At 40.0% G+C, this 20,669-nt stretch overlaps 1 protein-coding gene across 1 annotated transcript in view; it reads right to left on the bottom strand.

Moving 5' to 3' along the window:
- The window catches only part of ADAM12 (ADAM metallopeptidase domain 12), a 350,980-nt gene that overhangs the window by 255,904 nt on the left and 74,407 nt on the right, over window positions 1–20,669 (bottom strand). The window contains exon 3 of the mRNA XM_070752490.1: window positions 13,295–13,368. Within this exon, the coding sequence (XP_070608591.1) occupies window positions 13,295–13,368 (74 nt within the window). The remainder of the gene's footprint in view (window positions 1–13,294; window positions 13,369–20,669) is intronic.

Genomic DNA, 20,669 nt, shown 5'->3' with positions numbered 1-20,669 from the left:
CCATGGGCCAGGAGTTTGACAGCTGTTCTAGAGACTGCTAAACAAAGACTCACAGAATTGGCTACCAAGCTAAGGAGAAACACTAGAGAAGATAAAATGAATATCTAGATAGCACCCAGGCAGGATACACACCTTCTGACTACCAAACTAATAGCAGTGCATGAATACTTACAATACTTACAAGTTGCCATTATCAGGCTCCCACTCAAATTGAATTCAAAAAAGATACTTGCAAAGGAATAGTTCTTTCCATTTTAAAATCTGACTCATCAGAGAGTCCTGAAGGTAAAGGATGATTACAAAGGCCCATTCCCCTCTTCTGGAAATTATGTGAACCATCAAGTCTTAGAGAATCAGTCCGGACCTTCAAAGAGCATGATCTTGACTCTTGCTCTCACTCCAAAAACAAAAAGAGAGAGATAATGGATGAGGAAGCTGTTGCCTTGTTTAGAAAGGGAGAGGTCTGATTTTGGCTCAGGTTCTTTTGTAGTACAGCAGCCAAGGGAGAAGGTGGTGTAATCATGATATATAAGTACAATATGTCCCTTGAAATTATATCTGTGCAAAAGCTGGTTCATGCTGAGTGTATGTGTGGGTGTTTGTATGCAGTATATATTTAGTCTTAGGATCATAAAACATTTGGAGATTCTATCTAACATAATGCATGAATAAGCTAGTGACTAACATCTGGTTTTGGGCTTACGACATTCAAGTAGTTCCCTATCCACTGTTCCCTGTGGCTGGCTTATTTGAAGCAGCTATATTGTTCACAACAGACATGATGACTACTAACCAATAAAAACTGATTACAGCACCAACATATGGTATTAGATTTGAGTTGTTTTTTTAAGTAAAAAAGTGTTCTATGGGTAGGGATCCTCCATCATAAATGGATCACCATCTGATTAAGGCTTATTATGATACTATTTGTCAAAAGGTCATTTGGTCCTTCTGGGTTCTAAGTTATCTTGAAAAGGTTGGAGTTGCTTTCATCAATGATTCTAGAGCAGGGGTGGGCAATTAATTTTGTCATAGGGCTGCATATGAGAAATTGAGATGGTTTTAGAGGGCCGGACTAATATAATTAACTCAGTTCTACCCAATACTGTATATTATTGGGTAGAACTGAGTTAATTATATTATAATTATATATTATATATTATATATTATATATTATATATTATATATTATATATTATATATTATATATTATATATTATATATTATATATTATATATTATATATTATATATTATATATTATATATTATATATTATATATTATATATTATATATTATATATTATATATTATATATTATATATTATATATTATATATTATATATTATATATTATATATTATATATTATATATTATATATTATATATTATATATTACATATTACATATTACATATTACATATTATATTACATATTATATATTATTATAATTCCCTCAACACTGTCAGACTTTTTTACTAAATCTTCACTTCTATTCTACTAGTTTTCTCATCGTTCCATCATCCTTTTCCTCCCATTTAGGACTGTATGACTGTAACTTGTTGCTTGTATCCTAAGATTTTTATTAATATTGTTTCTTCGTTGCTTATTTGACCCCTATGATAATCATTAAGTGTTGTACCACGTGATTCTTGACAAATGTATCTTTTTCTTTTATGTATGCTGAGAGCATATGCACCAAGACAAATTCCTTGTGTGTCCAATCATACTTGGCCAATAAAATTCTATTCTATTCTATATATTCTATATATTCTATATTATTATATATTATATCTTGAACACCCGGTTCTTATCTAGAAAAGTTGGACCGACCTCCAAGAGCTGGTCACAGACAGCGGGTGGGCCGCATCCGGCCCTCAGGCCACATCTTGCCCAGGTCTGTTCTAGAGGTATATGCAATAGAAGGATACTTGGACAGTCAATTCAATCCCTGCTGAGTGCTCTCTCTAATCTGTTTGAAAAATTGTCTCACCTACACAGATGAATATTAAAACAGCAAAGTAAATGACTGGAGTGCAAGTGAATGATAGGACTACCATGTATTAAGGATCAGGATCAAGTCAATTTCAAATTTTATGCTGCGGTGATAAGTGCTGTAAAGAAACAGATCTTTTCTGCTTGATTTGATCCACAAATTCATACCCCACTGAACTGGAAGTGTACAATTTCTGGAAATTGTGAAGCGATGTAAACATTTTTATTATTCTTTCTTTTGACAGGAGAAAAATAACATTTTTTGAAAAACTGTAATACAGTGAGTGTTTATGTTTTTGCCACTTTCTGATCTGGTCACTAGGCTATTTCAAGATCAGAGGTGTGAGTGTGTGTGTGTGTGTGTGTGTGTGTTTGTATGAGACAGAGGCTTTGTTTAAGTATCAGATTTGGTATGTTTATTAAATGTAAAAATAAATTTAATCAAACTATAATTTGATTTGATTTGATTACATTTATATGCTGCCCATCTACTCAAGGACTCAGGGCAGCAAACAACAATAAAATATGATGCAAAAAGTTAAATCCCATAGTAAAAAAAAGCATTAACCTCATAATCATACAACAGTCAGGCTGGAGCAAGATGTCGGTGCTCAACAGTCTTCCTAGGTTTGCCAGCAGAGCCTGTTTTTAGGGCCTTTCGGAAAGCCAGGAGAGTGGGGATGGTACGAATCTCCAGGGGAAGCTGGTTTTAGAGTGCTGGACTCACCACAGAGAAGGGCCACTCCTGTGGTCCTGCCAGCCAGCATTGTTTGGCTGAGGGGGTCTGAAGGCATCTGGGTCTGTGGGATCTGATCAGTCACTGGGATGTGTGAGCAGAAGGCAGTCTGCCTCATATTATGCTTACATTTTGTTACAAATGAAAATTATAAGAAACCCAGGGACTTTTAAAAATCAAATTGAAATAAAGTTGAAGAAGGAAATATCAACTTGTTAACAAAACATATGTCCCTGGAGCCTAGTTAAAAGCAGCAGATGTAGGGTTGAGATTGATCTGTAGCCTGTTGGATTTTCTTTAGTAATTAACAGAAGGAATGTAACTTGGTAGATTCCTCTTGAGATGTCAGCATTTTTCATAAAATTTGCCACACTATCCTTCTGAACCATCTGAGAGGAGAGTACAAGATACAACTTTTTAGTGTTTCATTCTTATCACTGAAGAGACTTTCAGGAAATATTGCCTAGAAACTAATGTTCCTCAAAATGGAGACCATTATACCATGCTTCTTTGGTCTCTACAGTACAGTGGAACCTCAAGATACGAACTTAATTGGTTCCAGGGAAAGGTTCGTAACACGAAAGGTTCGTAAGACGAAACATTGTTTCCCATAGGAAACAATGTAAAGTCAATTAATCCGTGCAACAAAAAAAAAACAACCGCAAAAAAACGCTGCCGCCCGGCTGTCACCTTTAAAAACAGCCGGGCGGCTTCCCTCTCTCTCTCTCTCCTTCCTCCCTCCTCCTCCTCTTCCTCCTCCTCCCGTATTCCACCTCCCTCCCAGCCCGCTAGGCAGGCCAGTGGTCCCCGTCACGGCGGCCCGATTGAGGGGCCGGCGGTCTCCGCCAGGGAGAGCTTCCTGGCTTTCGTTCTTGTTGGATTCGCGCGTTTTCATGCCCAGGAAGCTCTCCGAAGTGAGGAGAACCGCCGCTGTCGCCGCTCGGCCGCGCCTCCTCGCCCGCCGCCCGCCCGCCTGCCCAGGATGCAGACCTGCTGCCTCGCCCTGCGCCTGCTGCCGGCCCGATCCTGCGTCTATTGCTTCTGGGCTGGTTCCATTCTGTTCCCTACCGGCCCGATTGAGGGGCCGGCGGGAGGAAAGCGAATGCCTCTCTTCGTTGCGCTGCCTGGCTGGCAGCGGAAGATGTAAACGAGCCCACGGGGCCGGTCTCCGTGGCCGACAGGGAACGGAGCCTTCCATGGCGGCTGCCTGCTGGGCTGGTAAGAGGGGGAGCCGAGCCCAGCCCCGTGAGCTCGGTTACATCTTCCGCTGCCAGCCAGGCCATGCTGGTGGAAGCGCAACAAAGAAAGGCACAATCTTTGGGGTTTTCGCTGGGGGGGGAGGAAGTTAGGAAGGTCCTACCTCTCCCCCCAGCGAAAACCCCAAAGATTGTTTGCTGCCATACGATTTAGCAGCAAAGTGACGTGGATGGATGGAAAGCTGAAACAGCCCGGTTTCAGCTTTCCATCCCTTCACGTCACTTCGCCGCTAAATCGTGTGGCAGCAAACAATCTTTGGGGTTTTCGCTGGGGGGGGGAGGAAGTTAGGAAGGTCCTACTTCTCCCCCCAGCGAAAACCCCAAAGATTGTTTGCTGCCATACGATTTAGCAGCAAAGTGACGTGGATGGATGGAAAGCTGAAACAGCCCGGTTTCAGCTTTCCATCCCTTCACGTCACTTCGCCGCTAAATCGTATGGCAGCAAACAATCTTTGGGGTTTTCGCTGGGGGGGGGGAGGAAGTTAGGAAGGTCCTACTTCTCCCCCCAGCGAAAACCCCAAAGATTGTTTGCTGCCATACGATTTAGCAGCAAAGTGACGTGGATGGATGGAAAGCTGAAACAGCCCGGTTTCAGCTTTCCATCCCTTCACGTCACTTCGCCGCTAAATCGTGTGGCAGCAAACAATCTTTGGGGTTTTCGCTGGGGGGGGGGAGGAAGTTAGGAAGGTCCTACTTCTCCCCCCAGCGAAAACCCCAAAGATTGTTTGCTGCCATACGATTTAGCAGCAAAGTGACGTGGATGGATGGAAAGCTGAAACAGCCCGGTTTCAGCTTTCCATCCCTTCACGTCACTTCGCCGCTAAATCGTGTGGCAGCAAACAATCTTTGGGGTTTTCGCTGGGGGGGGAGGAGGAAGTTAGGAAGGTCCTACTTCTCCCCCCAGCGAAAACCCCAAAGATTGTTTGCTGCCATACGATTTAGCAGCAAAGTGACGTGGATGGATGGAAAGCTGAAACAGCCCGGTTTCAGCTTTCCATCCCTTCACGTCACTTCGCCGCTAAATCGTGTGGCAGCAAACAATCTTTGGGGTTTTCGCTGGGGGGGGGGGAGGAAGTTAGGAAGGTCCTACTTCTCCCCCCAGCGAAAACCCCAAAGATTGTTTGCTGCCATACGATTTAGCGGCGAAGTGACGTGGATGGATGGAAAGCTGAAACAGGCGAAAGGCGAGGAAGCCTATTGTAGCAGCTGCCACAGCGGAGACATTTGGGGTTTTGGCTGGGGAGGGAGGGGAAGGCAGGAGGTCCGGCCCTTCATTTGCCCTCCCAGCAAAAGGCAAAGCCGCGCAGCTCCGCATCGCCGAAGGAGGCTTAACCCCACCACTCTGTCCCACCCCTCGGCCGTATCCGGCATAACTTCCTCCTGCCTATCCCCGCTCTTCTGCCGGCCACGGCCGAGGGGTGGGACAGAGGGGTGGGGTTAAGCCTCCTTCGGCGATGCGGAGCTGTGCGGCTTTGTCTTTTGCTGGGAGGGCAAATGAAGGGCCGGACCTCCTGCCTTCCCCTCCCCCCCCCAGCCAAAACCCCAAATGTCTCCGCTGTGGCAGCTGCTACAATAGGCTTCCTCGCCTTTCGCCCGTGCCTGGCGGGAGCTGAAGAGTGCTTTGCCCAGTGCAAAGTTGACAGCAAGCAGCTCCGCAGTCCCGAAAGGAGGCTTAACCCCACCCCTCTGTCCCACCCCTCGCCCGTGGCCGGCAGAAGAGCGGGGATAGGCAGGAGGAAGTTATGCCGGATACGGGCGAGGGGTGGGACAGAGGGGCGGGGTTAAGCCTCCTTTGGGGACTGCGGAGCTGCTTGCTGTCAACTTTGCACTGGGCAAAGCACTCTTCACCTCCCGCCAGGCACGGGCGAGGGCGTGGAAGCTTATTGTAGCTCGCCCATGGCCGGCAGAAGATCGCTCTTGCCCGGCTTCCCCGCGAGGCATCAGGTCAGCATTCTGGGCGGGCGGGCGGCGGACGAGGAGGGGGAAAGCCTCCTGCAGCAGCTGCCACAGCCGCCGGCTTCCCCGCCGCCCGCCCCACAGAATGCTGACCTGATGCCTCGCGCGGAAGCCGGGCAAGAGCGATCTTCTGCCGGCCATGGGCGAGCGGCAGGGAGTCGGGGCTGCTGGCAAGCGCCCCAGCCTGGCTGTGACCTTTTAAAACAGCCGGGGGGCTTCCCAGGAGCCTCCGGAAGCCAAACGCCAAACCCGAACTTCCGCGTTCGGCGTTGGGAGGCTCCTGAGAAGCCGCCCGGCTGTTTTAAAAGGTGACCGCCGGGCTGGGGGGCTTCCCAGCACCCCCCCGAACCCCGAACCTGGAAGTTCGGCAAAAGTTCGGGATTCGGGAGGTTGCTGGGAAGCCCCCCAGCCCGGCGGTCACCTTTTAAAACAGCCCGGGGGCTTCCCAGGAGCCTCCCAATGCCGAACCCGGAAGTTCGGGTTTGGCGTTCGTAACTTGAAAAAAGTTCGTAAGAAGAGGCAAATTTTTTCTGAACCCCGGGTTCGTATCACGAATTGTTCGTAAGACGAGGGGTTCGTATCTTGAGGTACCACTGTATATTGTTTCTACTGTTTTACCTCTGGTGGCGCAGTGGTTAAAGTACAGCATTGCAGGCAAACTCTGCCCACAGTCTGGAGTTTGATCCTGAGGGGGTTCAGCATTGATTCAGCCTTTCATTCTTCTGAGGTTGGTAAAGTGAAAACCCAGACTGTTAAGGGGGTGGAGAACTATGCAAATATTGCTTACATTGTAAACTCCCCAGAGAGTGCTGTAAAGAGATATGAGGCTGTATATAAGGCTAAATGCTATTGCTATTTCTTTTCAATATCTGGTAAAATTGCTATATACATGCTTATGACAGTCAGATCTTGTTTCCTTGTGATCTCTTCCAGAAATGACCCTACAATCTATAATGGAATGGGTGAGAGGGGAAGCACACTGAAATTGAATTCAGTCAAGACAAAGTAGTCACTGTGATGTGCTGTAATTTCAGAGGGAAGGTAGATCTGCCTTTCCCCAATGAGATTGCATTCTCCGAAGAGGAGCAGTTTGAGGATAAGTTTAGACTTTAATTTCTGGCTCCAAAACACCTTTTATCGAAGGAGGAGAAGAGGAGGAGAAATAATTTTGTATGGGGTTGTGTCACTTGGCAGCACTGACTTTTCAGATTCAAGAAGTTTGTTTCACTCATGAAATATCCTAAGTTTTACATAGTCATACGGGTCAGTAGGAAGGTTAATATATTCTATTCTTTCTAACAGTTTGGTGAGAGACAACATTTGAATAGTCAATTTGTTCAGCAAGTGTTTCCAACATTTAAATACCTAAAGGCCAAAGACTCTTTATTTAATCCCATTGTGATTCAGGTGAAAATAAAGAAATGTAATTACAATCTAAATTCTGCACTTAGGAATCTATATTTTCATCTAAAAGTAATATTTTCAAAATCAGTGATAAAGTAATTTAGTTAATCAGTTCATCCTAGCTTAGGAGAAAGACTCCTCTCAGTTGCAATCTGAAATGCCACTCTTTATTTGTAATCCACTATAGCAGCAATATGCAATGAACCCCAATGTGACCCACTTGGAAGATAATGAATTTATAATCTAGCACTATTGAACAATCACAATTTACTCATTGATTCCCTAATTTTTTTCAGTATCGTGCTGTGAATGCTATTTATACTTATTTTGACCAAGTATAAATAACTGTATCCAAAGTTTATTTTAATTTAATTATCTTGCTAAAACAGAAATTGTAACATTTAGTAAGCAATTTTCTTTCATACTTTGCACATAAATGCTTTAAAAATGATTAGGCAATATAGACACAGATTTTAAATGCCTCTGTTTTAATCTAAGAAACACAGACTCAGCAAAGGTGTTTGTCTTTACATTCTATTCACACCTCAAGCACACTTATTTATTTTAAGATCTTTGTGGAGTCAATTTACATTTTTTATGCAAAAATACATTCTTCAAAACCCCATCATCTTATGCTTCATTAGAGAATGGAAGAGTATATATTATCAGTTCATAAATAATGAATCCACTTCTTTTCAGAGGCATTTCACCAAGGGGCAATCCTAGGTATTCTTCTGAAAATGGACTTAATGGGGAACTGTAGTTGAATATTGATGTGTATGTGAGTTTGCACATACATACACACATATATTGATAATATAATACACATACACACACATACATACCTACAAACATCATTATTCAGCTACATAATTTTTTATGCAACAAGAAAATTATTTTGAAAATAAGATGATATTCACAACAGAGCGATTATATCAGATCATAATAAGCATCTAGCACCACTGTTGTAGTTTCAATGACAGTAAGCTTAACCTCCAATTATAAAATAAAATAAATTGGGAGGAAAAATACTATTCTTTTTAGCTGATTTATATATACAGTATCTTGGTTAGCCATACCAACCATAACTGATATGGTATATTTAGGCATACTGTGCAACAATCCACATTTAAGGAGCAGAGTACTTAGTAATTTTGGTAAGGTAATTTTGGCTCTGTGGGGGAAGATTATTGAAGGGAGCAAACCTCTGAGGAGAAAGCTTTTTTTTCCCTTTTGATTTAGCTCTTATACAAACAGAGTAATTTCTAAATCAACTTATATTTTCAAAATGGCAATAAAAACCTATACGTACAATTCAAATAATAGCTTAACTAAACTATACTCATTCTTACTCTCCAATACTCCAGGCAGTTTTCCTAGTCTGGTGCTCTTCAGCAATATCCTGAACTTCAGTTATCATAATCACTAATAAATATTATTGAGAATGAGATATCTGAGAAATCTGTCACAAGGAGATTTTATCAGGTAGATGAAGTTTAGGATATTTTTTCTCCCACTCTTTGCTATTTTCTAAGTATGTATCTTTAGTAAAATGTTCATATTTTACTAGGAGGTGATAACTTTGGTATCGCCACCCATTCCAAGATAGATAAATAATGTAATTATTAAGTATAAGTTTTATTAGATTTGTATGCCGCCCCTCTCCGAAGACTCGGGGCGGCTCACAACAACAGCAATACAATATACAAAGTACAAATCCAATATAAGTTAAAAGCAATTTAAAACCCATAAATATTAAAAAAACAATCATTACTACACAATCACACCATTCTCATATATTACATTCAGAAAAAGGTGGTGCTAGGGGGACAAGATAGTTATTCCCCCTGCCTGGGGACATAGATAGGTCTTCAACTTCTTGCGGAAGGCAGGAAGAGTAGGGCCAATTCGAATCTCTGGGGGGAATTGATTCCAGAGGGACGGGGCCGCTACAGAGAAGGCTCTTTCCCTGGGTCCCACCAAATGTACAACTGGGTATCATCAGCGTACTGATGATACCTTACCCTATGCCCCTGGATAACTCACCCAGCGGTTTTATGTAGATATTAAATAGCAGGGGGGAGAGGACCGACCCCTGAGGTACCCCACAAGGGAGAGACCTAGAGGTCAACCTCTGGCCCCCCACTAACACTAACTGCGACAAACCAGGAGTGGGAGGCACTATCCTTCAGTGGTTCTCCTCCTACCCCTCCAGCCAGCGCAGAAGGATACCATGGTCGATGGTATCGAAAGCCCCTGAGAGGTCAAGAAGCACCAGGACAGAGGACAAGCCCCTGTCCCAGGCCCGCCAGAGATCATCCATCAGAACCAAAGCAGTTTCCATGCTGTAGCCGGGCCTGAATCCTGACTATTGAGGGCCTAGATAATCGGCTTCTTTCAAGGACTGCTGTAGCTGGAGAGCCCCCACCATCTTGACAACCTTCCCCAAGGGAAGGTTGGAGACTGGATGATAGTTATTAAGTACGGCTTGGTCCAGGGAAGGCATCTTGAGGAGGGGGTACACAAGTGCCTCCTTGTAAGGAGCTGGAAAGGACCCCCCCTCAAAGAAGCATTAACAATCTCCTGGACCCAGCTCCGTGTCACCTCTCTGCTGGCCAAAACCAGCAAAGATGGACACGGATCCAGTAGGCAGGTGGCGGAACTCACAGTTCCAATGGCCTAGTCCACTTCATCAACACACTCTTGTGTATACCTTCTGAGAAATAAACACCATATAGATTATCTGGTCTAACAAGATTAGGGCTGCAGTCTTATTAACAACAGAGAGAATGCAATGTTGTCTCACACCAGAGATTTTAGAGGAAGAAATTACTGAATTTCATGAACTTTGAAAGAAGAATTAGGAATTTTGGGAATTGAGGGACACCATACTTCTATTAAGACAGAGTTTCTTGACCTATTGTCAACTGTAAGATCAGGGCCACACAACATGGTTTCTTAGCATTATCAGCCAGATACCCATTTCTTGTCTTCAGAATTTCATGTACAAAATTATGAAACTGCTACTTGTAAATCAGGCATTGCTGAAACATTTTTAAAATATATATATTTATTGCCCCCCCCCCCCCGTATAACACATATTCATACTTACAGGTGAATCAACATCTTACATATATATTCCTTCCAATTTTATCCTTAGTTACATTTATATATACAAGTATCCTATTCCATCTTTTGTTGTAGCCCATGAATACCATTTTGTCCAGATTGAATAGTAGTCCAAAACCTTTTGGTTGTTTAGTTCTATAGTCAGCCTGTCCATCTCAGCACATTCGTAGATTTTTCTGATTATCTCTTTATCTTCAGGTATCATTGAGTTCTTCCACTTCTGTGCAAATGCAATTTCTTGCCGCTGTTATTATGTGTAAAATTAAATATCTTACATTTTTGGTATATGACCCTTTCATAATTCCTAATTAAAAAATTCAGGTGTATATTCAATAGTTGTCCCTGTTATTTGTTGCAGCCAATTCCTCACTTTTTTCCAATACTTTTTTGTTTCTGGACAAGACCACCATAAATGAAAGAAGGTGCTCTGTGTTTTCTTACACATGCCGAATTATTATTTTATGTATCTTGGCTAACCTTTTTGGTAGAAGATGCCAACGGTATAGCATTTTGAAACATTTGATTGGCTGATTGATTGGCATTGCTGAAACATTTGATTGGCTGATTGATGGAAAGCACTTCTGAGAGTTCTGTCTACATCTAGTATGAAGCTTGAACATGGTGCTGGATATATTAAAAACAAATTGCCTCTCCCTGAGGGACTACTTGATGATAGCCTTATATTGTATCAGTACAGACAAAGAACCAAAAAAGAAGAAATATGTCTTGAGCACCACCAAAGGGAGAGTAGATAGGTCACGTTAGATTTCATAAGATGTAGTAACTGAAACTGGGGACAGTAAATTAATGTAGTTGGTAATGGCAAATGTTGGACAGTTATACTGCCAATTTCCAGGTGTTCATTGTTCCCAAGAGATGGCTGTTTGTGGGAAATTCTAGAATTTTAAATGTTAAAATTGCAATTTTAACATTTGCTATCCCCTGGCAGCATCATTGGTCTCTCTAGCAGAACTAATAAGGAATCTCAGTGGATTCCATAGGGAGCCAATTTGGATTGCTTGCTCATTTATTAAACCACCATAGAATAACTTTTTACAGAAAGTCCAGTTCACATTTGCCTTCCTGAGGGAGGATGAGAATTGTGGCAGGGAATAAAAAAGGCTCAACTCCTTAAATGTATGAAATAGCAAAGGATTTGGCCTTTGTTTTTTAAACTGTAAAACTATCTCCAGTGCTCATATCAGTGCTCAGGTTTTTGCAGAAAATGTGTTTCCCCCTCACTTCCTGAAATAGCTTATGCCTACACAAGGAAAAGGAAAAATCTCTTATATTAAAAAAGCTCTCTTCCACCCTTGTTATATACTTGGACCAAAGGAAGAATTTACAGTTGTATAATTTATAACCCCAATTTCATCCCCCTACTAGGGTAGGAAGATATAGTAAAGCATTATGGAGGGAAATGTGCTATTGCTATTTTCTTCCTTCTAACAGTGTTGAATATGCATAAAATAGTTTCCTATTTTAGTGTTACATGCAAGACTCTTACCACTGGACTCATGTTGTACATATAATGGGAGTTTCACAAACTGGCTATGCTGTGGCAACTTCATTTCTTGATGTTTATAACTGCTCAAGAATCCTCTGTACATATACGTGATCGTTCCTGGTAACTAGGGACGAACAAATCAAATTCTGCTCCACTCCAGTTATGTTCTTGCATTTAGAGGCAGAGTTCTAAGCCAACATATTTTTACAGTATTTTTTAATCTTGCTCACTCACTCTTATTTTTAATTTGAAGAAATGTTTGCTAATGCTATGTCTTGGATGGATGGACTACTCAGCCACACTGTTTCAGCCAAGAGTCTATAAAAGAGTAGCGTGTAATCACTTAACCCAGTCTGGGATGACTCAGTGCTTACAAATAGAAGATTGCATATGGTTTATTTTCACTTTTTACCAAGCCAAGGATTTCACAATGTGTCAGTTGGAGTAAATAGAGAGGGAAAACTATATTTTCAGATGTCAACAATAAAAGGTATACATTTTAAAATGTCAGTGCATCCAGGCAATTAGGTAATGACATTTGGGAGTTTCAAACTGATACCAAGTAAGAAGCTTCTTTATCCCTAAGCAAATTATTGGTTTTTCTATCCTAAAAATAGGCAATTCTCCTGATTGTGTAGAAGAATTGTGTATATGCATAGTCAGTTATCGTGTGCAACCTTCTGAGAAAAACAGATATGAAAGACCAAGTCCCTATGCCAGGATCAACATATCACCATAAAAAAAAGATAAAATAGACTAAGACCGTTAGCCATTCTCTTATTAATCTTAGATGAACCGATGAGTGATTCTACAAGACTAAGAACACTCTGCTGCCATTCTTGCAATAAGCAAGACTATAATTATGAGATGGTTTAGTAAAATTATTTCTCTCAGTTTTCCTACCTTCCAACTACTAGGTCAGAGAGAATTCAAGTTTTTTTATTGCAAAAAAATGAATAATTATACCTAGACAGGTTAACTCATTTCAAACTATGAAATATATCAAAACAAAGCAATATGTGTTTAAAATTATTTATCATAATGTGAACAAACAGGTTTGTTTAAGTAAAAAAAGCTTAAAGTAATGCCGAAAGAGATGCATGATTTGTGTACAAAATCTCACAGAATTGCTCCCTCATTTTAAATAATGAAATAAACCTTTGGAACACTGTTATACCAGCCTATTTTGTCAAAGCTATTTTGTCAAAGCAGGCAGGGCCATACCTCGCCATACATTACAAATATAAACCATCAATTTTAATTTAGTAATCCATATCACTACTATACTGCAGGGAATAGCAATTACAACCACTTACTCATTTCTCTCCAGACTGATGACAAGTTGTTCACTTTCAGCTTGTATAAGAAATTTCAGCATTGCTGGGTGAGTCTGAAAAATGAAATGGAAGAAAACAATAATTGAATACAACAAAAACAAACTCTGCAACAGGTATAAAAGTTGCAAAATTGGGAAAGAAAAATAGGAGAGTGGAATTCAAAGAAAGAAGCCCAAAATAACATAAAATTCATATTTCATTATGAAACCTAGAGTCTTTTCCCATAGGTGGGTTACATAAACAATAAAAGCTCTAGAAACTTCTGATTTGCCCAACTTATGCATTAACTGTGAGTAAGAATTCTCCATTCTCTTTTCCCATTAATTTATCTAAAAATATTTGCCTCTTTCTGCAGGACAGTTCTTCTGCAATGTAGGACCAGTCAATATTTTCTTCATGCTATTTGTTATTGAGACATTTCACTATCCCTTTCCATCTCATTCACATTATTCATGAGTTTAGTCATAAAATATTTCAATCACGTGTTTAATTTTAAAAGCTACTGCACATAAAATTAACAAGACTTCTTATTTGCTCGTATTTCTATCCACCTCTGCCTAAGGAAGGTAGATTGAAATAATTGTACAACAGCTTTAAATGTTTTCTCAGTAGATGCTATGGTATGACTAATATACTAATTTACTGATGTAATACCAAAAGAAGAGAATATTTGTAGCCCAGAATTAAACTGTGGGGTTCAATTAATTCTCTCCAGGTTTGGCCTTTTACTGGCAGCCATTTTATTGCCCAACTAAGTGATAACATCAGTTATGTACTCTCCATAGCAGTGTTTCTTCAATCTTGGCAAGTTTAAGGTGTAAGGTGGCTGGAGAATTCTGGATATTGACGTTCTCACATCTTAAAGTTGCCAAAATTGAGAATACTGTTCTGGGGCTTACTTCTGTTGATATTGGTTTTTGCCAGAAAAAAATTAAGCCCCTGAATAATTGGATAGCTGCGTTTCTGTCAAAAAGGCAACAAGTGATCAAAATAGGGAGCACCCTATCAAATCCTGCACCTGTTAACAATGGTGTCTCCCAAGGCAGCCCTTTAAGACCAACACTCTTTATAATTTACATAAATGACCTTTGCAATCATAGCAACTGTTCTCTTTGCTGATGATGTAAAACTATTCAATACCACGGATAATGGTATTGCTCTTCAAAAAGACCTTGACTATGTGTCAGAATGGTCAAACAATTGGTAACTTCAAATCTCAACCAACAAATGCTCTGTCTTAAACATTGGCAAGAAAAATCAGAACACAAAATACAAGCTGGGTGGATACAACCTCGTAGATGGCCGTATGTATGTATGTATGCAGGGATGGGATGCCACCCAGATGGGAAGAGGGAACGGAGTGGAGTAGAAAAAATGGAGCTCTACCTCAGAGCATCCAATTTGCACTGAAATACAGTGATACCTCGTCTTACAAACGCCTCGTCATACAAACTTTTCGAGATACAAACCCGGAGTTTAAGATTTTTTTGCCTCTTCTTACAAACTATTTTCACCTTAAAACCCACCGCTGCTGCTGGGATGCCCCGCCTCCGCACTTCTATTGCCAGCAAAGCACCCATTTTTGCGCTGCTGGGATTCCCCTGAGGCTCCCCTCCATGGGAAACACCACCTCCGGACTTCCGTGTTTTTGTGATGCTGCAGGGGAATCCCAGCAGTGCAAAAATGGGTGCTTCACTGGTAATGGAAGTCTGGGGGTGGGGTTTCCCAGTGAGGGGAGCCTCAGTGAAATCGCAGCATTGCAAAAACACAGAGGTCCAGAGGTGGGGTTTCAAGGACTTCGGTGTTTTTGCGATGCTGCGATTTCACTGATGCTCCCTTCGCTGGGAAACCCCACCTCCGGACTTCCGTTGCCAGCATAGCCCTCGTTTTTGTGATGCTGGGATTCCCCTGCAGCATCGCAAAAACACAGAAGTCCAGAGGTGGGGTTTCCCATGGAGGGGAGCCTCAGGGGAATCCCAGCAGCGCAAAAACGGGAGCTTTGGCTGGCAAAAGGGGTGAATTTTGGGCTTGCACGCATTAATCGCTTTTCCATTGATACCTATGGGAAACACTGTTTCGTCTTACAAACTTTTCACCTTAAGAACCTCGTCCTGGAACCAATTAAGTTTGTAAGACAAGGTATCACTGTATGTTGAAAGAAAATGCAGGGCATCCTGCATAAGCAATGCCCACAGTGTGGTAGTAAAAATTTTGGTAGCCCTTCAATGTATGTATGTATGTATGTATGTATGTATGTATGTATGTATGTATGTTGGTTGGTATAGATAATTATTTCTAAAGTCCTTTCATTATATAATGGTAAAGTCAGGGGGAGGTAGTTATTGGAATATTTTGGACAAAAAAAAATCTGTTGATGTTACTTCAATCCTCATCTTATAGAATCAAATTAACTATAATAAGCTTATATGTTGTACAAAGATTCAAAGGCAACTTATTTTCAAAACAAGGAGATCCCACACTCATTCTTCTGATTCTTTTATTTTTGATAAATAAATCTTACATGGAACGTATATGAGAGGAGAACACCCAAGGTTCTGAAAGCTCTTCTTTATTTTTACTGTTTCATATGGACTAATAATTATATTTTTTTACTCTTCTATTCATGAAGCCTTTCTTAGCAACCTAGAATTTGCTTTAATAATTTTCCCATGACCTTTTCCATGTTCCATTGGATTATGCATATTCCTTTGTAATGAAGCAGGCAAAAATGTTGGTCCTATGAGAGCTTTCACCCCCTCATTTCAAAATACTGAGCAGCTTCAGTGTGTAAGAAAACTCTCTGTTTGTACTCTGAGGTAAAATCTCTTCCCCTAGGACTATCTGGGAAAAGACAGAAGGTTTTCTTACACCAGTCTGTTGTGGGATCTGTGAAGCTGTCAGTGGGAATAAGTTTGACAAAAACAATTACAGGAAACAACATTTCCCATGAACTCAGAATTTTTTACAATACAGTATAGGAGGATTCCAGGTGACTCAGCCGTGCATGTACAGAGGTCTCTGCTTAAAAAACCCCTGCACATGTACATATTCTAGAATTGATGCTCTGGAGATGACTATTTGATTACTAAAGTTTATAAAATATTAGTTAGGATAGAAACATAGAAACATAGAAGATTGGTCCATCTAGTCTGCCCTTATACTATTTTCTGTATTTTATCTTAGGATGGATATATGTTTATCCCAGGCATGTTTAAATTCAGTTACTGTGAATTTACCAACCACGTCTGCTGGAAGTTTGCTCCAAGCATCTACTACTCTTTCAATAAAATAATATTTTCTCACGTTACGTCTAATCTTTCCCCCAATTAACCTCAGATTGTGCCTCCTTGTTCTTGTGTTCACTTTCCCATTAAAAACACTTCTCTCCTGAACCTTATTTAACCCTTGAACATATTTAAATGTTTTCATCATGTCTCCCCTTTCCCTTCTGTTTTCTAGACTATGCAGATTGAGTTCATTAAGTCTTTCCTGATACGTTTTATGCTTAAGACCTTCCACCATTTTTGTATCTCATCTTTGGACCCGTTCAATTTTATCAATATCTTTTTGTAGGTGAGGTCTCGAGAACTGAACACAGTATTCCAAATGTGGTCTCACCAGCGCTCTATACAGTGGGATCACAATCTCCCTCTTCCTGCTTGTTATACCTCTAGCTAAGCATTCTATTTGCTTTCCCTAGCACCTGACTGCACTATTCACCCATTTTGAGACTGTCAGAAATCACTACCCCATAATCCTTCTCTTCTGAAGTTTTTACTAACACATAACTACCAATACAATACTCAGATTGAGGATTCCTTTTGCCCAAGTGCATTATTTTACATTTGGAAACATTAAACTGCAGTTTCCATTGCTTTGACCACTTATCTAGTAAAGCTAAATCATTTGCCATATTACAGATGCCTCCAGGAATATCAACCCTATTGCACACTTTCGAGTCATCTTCCCCTATGTCACACACAAAGATATTAAAAAGAATAGGACCCAGAGCAGACCCTTGTGGCACACCGCTTGTAACCTGACTCTGCTCAGAATACTCACCATTAACAACAACCCTGTGATATCTACACTTCAGCCAGCTGCAAATCCACCAAACTATCCAGGGATTAAGTCCAATCTTCACTAAGCTATCTATGAGCTCTTTATGTGGAACCGTATCAAAGGCTTTGCTGAAGTCCAGATAGGCAACATCCATGGCACCACCTTCATCCAACACTTTTGTGACATAGTCAAAGAAATCAATGAGATTAGTCTGACATGATTTGCCCTCAGTAAAGCCATGCTGGTTTGGGTCCAACAAGTTATTGGTTTTTAGGTGCTCGCTTATTCTCTTTTTTAGTATAGTCTCTATCATTTTAACTATAACTGATGTCAAGCTAACTTGCCTGTAGTTACTAGTTTCTTCTCTACTGCCCTTCTTGTGGCTAGGCACAACACTGCCCATTCTCCAATCATCAGGAACATCTCCTGTTAAAAGGGATTGGTTAAACAAATCAGTCAGGGTGGTAGCAATCACATATCTGAGTTCTTTAAGAACTCTGGGGTGGATGCCATCTGGACCCATTGCCTTATTTGTCTTTAATCATTCAAGTTCTTCTAAGACATCGGCCTCTGAGATCCCTGGAGCTAAATCCCTATAGCTGGAAGCAATGCTATATTCACCCATAGTATTATATTGTAGACTGCCTTCTGAGAAAACTGAACAGAAGTAGCTATTCAAATGGTCAGCGACCTCCTTATTCCCATCAATGTATGTATTGTCTCCAGTACAAAGCTTTATGATGCTGCAATGTTTTCTTCTTCCTATAATTAACATGTATTTAAAAAGGTTTTATCCCCCTACTTCACAGATAAGCTTGGAAGGTGAATATGCTATGGATTGTATGATAAAATGGTTAAAATGTTGGTTACAATAATGTTAGCTTACAATAATGGGAGATTACATAAATTAATGGTTGAAAGTTTACTTTGAATTACTGTTTCAAAGACATTTTTAATAACATGATGTATTGATAGGATTTGAGTCCAAATAGATTGGCAAGGATGTATAATGGAACTTCTAAAATATACTGGAAGTATAATCAAACCTGAGATACATTTATACTTAATTATTGTCAAGTGCAGGAAATCAGGAGTCAAGGCAGTTCAAATGAATGTAGATTGATTGTATGCTAATGCTCTCTACAAGAATCTGGACTGTTAACAGATAAAGCAAATTGACGGCAAATAAAGAGTCAGTGGAATTCAAGGTGGTCTGGACTTAAAACTCTTGTGAACATGAAGGGACTCAAGACTGATGATGCATTTGACTCAACATGCTAAATCATGTTGGATAAATATAATAATACTGTACTTATGCAAAACTACCGTACATAAACCACAAATATTAATGAAATCTGAAGCCTTTCTTCTAGGTATTATGGATAAATCACCATGAAAAAAAACAATGTGGGACCTTATTTCTGTATATTGTGACAGCTGCAACGATTGTGTGTGCCAAATATTGGAAAGAAAAAAGTATACTGCAGGTATACAGATATACTTCAATGACTGACTATTGTTTTGAAATAGGTTCAACCTTTGAGAAACTGCACCTCTTGGTTTGAGTCCACACAGAGCAAAATAATGTACTTATACACCAAAATTATATAATTACAAATTATATATTATATAATTATATAATTGCTGTATATAGAATGCTTGAATTAAAAACTTTTTAAATTAAGTACTTATACCTACACACATGTGCACACACACTAAATTCTTCATCTTATACAGAGAGAGGGGGGAGGGAGGGAGAGAAAGAGAGAGAGGGGGATAGAGAGGGAAAGGGATAGAGAGAAAGTCCCAGAAGAATGCTAAATGTAAAAAAAATCCTAAAGTTTTGTAGTAATTGAGGCAAGTCGAGAAATACTTGGGACAGGTTTCTTTCCTCAAATTTTGCTGCCAAGCCAAAGTTATATTCTGGACCAGTAAGAATAAAGAACCTTTCCTTTAACATTAGTATTTGTACAAAAATTTAAAATATATGGTAAAACTATTTATAGGACTTTACTAATAGCGGGTTCTTACTCATTATGACTATTCTTTATGATTATGATAGTTATGGTTTTCCTCTAAAGCAGGGGGGTGTTCAACCTTGGCAACTTTAAGATTTATGGACTTCAACTCCCAATTTCCCAGCCAGGGAATTCTAAGAGTTGAAGTCCACAGGTCTTAAAAGTTACCAAGGTTGGACCCCCTATTTCTAAAGGTATGATTCAGTCAAATAAGCAAGATACAAGTCCCGTTAAGTATTGCTACCAGTATTAGAATCCCTATTATATTATATTATATTATATTATATTATATTATATTATATTATATTATATTATATTATATTATATTATATTATATTATATTATATTATATTATATTATATTATATTATATTATATTATATTATATTATATTATATTATATTATATTATATTATATTATATTATATTATATTATATTATATTATATTATATTATATTATATTATATGGCATATCCACGGTTACTGTTAAAAGTTGTTTTGGCCTGTGCTCGTTTATTTATTTATTGGATTTGTATGCCACCCCTCTCTATAGACTCATGCCCGCTTGACTTTAAACTGACTTGAGAAAATCCAATTTGCCTGGGGCACTTAGGCAATAGGATGCAAACCAATCAGTCTAGACCGCAACTATCAATTCCTGCAACTGGACAAATTGTCTTGCTGCTATGCTCTCCTGTCTTTCAGCTCCAGAAAGAAAGAAAGCCAATGGGCAAGTCTTCATGCATTTATACACATGCATATTTGTGTACTTGAATGCATTTAACTCGAATTTATACATACAAAAGTAAGGCATCAAAATGCATTACCATGCCTCTGAAAAGTAGCCAATTAAAAACTAGAGGTGACATAAAAGCAATATTCTGGTATTTTAGAGTCTGCTACAAAGAAGGGGGGGGGGGTGTCCATTCATTTTCCAAAGCACCAGACAAGAAACAATGGATGGAAACTAATCAAGGAGGGAAGCAACCTGGAATTAAGGAGAAACTTCTTAACAGTGAGGACAATTAACTGGTGGAACAGTTCGCCTTCAGACATTGTGGGTATTTTATCACTGGAGGTTTTTAAGAAGAGATTGGCAAGTAACTTGTTCGAAATGGTACAAGGCAGGGGCGGAATTCCTCTTACCTGCTGCTACTGGTGTGCTGCACATGCAGCATGGGAAGTCGCATGTGCAAGTATGCACATCCCCAGTGTGACTTTGCTTCCACACAGTCGCAGGACGCAAAAATGCACCAAAATCTCACAAGAGGATG

The sequence above is a fragment of the Erythrolamprus reginae genome, chromosome 5 (genome assembly GCF_031021105.1).
Source record: "Erythrolamprus reginae isolate rEryReg1 chromosome 5, rEryReg1.hap1, whole genome shotgun sequence".
Lineage (NCBI taxonomy): Eukaryota > Metazoa > Chordata > Lepidosauria > Squamata > Dipsadidae > Erythrolamprus > Erythrolamprus reginae.
This window is presented reverse-complemented; position numbering and strand designations above follow the sequence as displayed.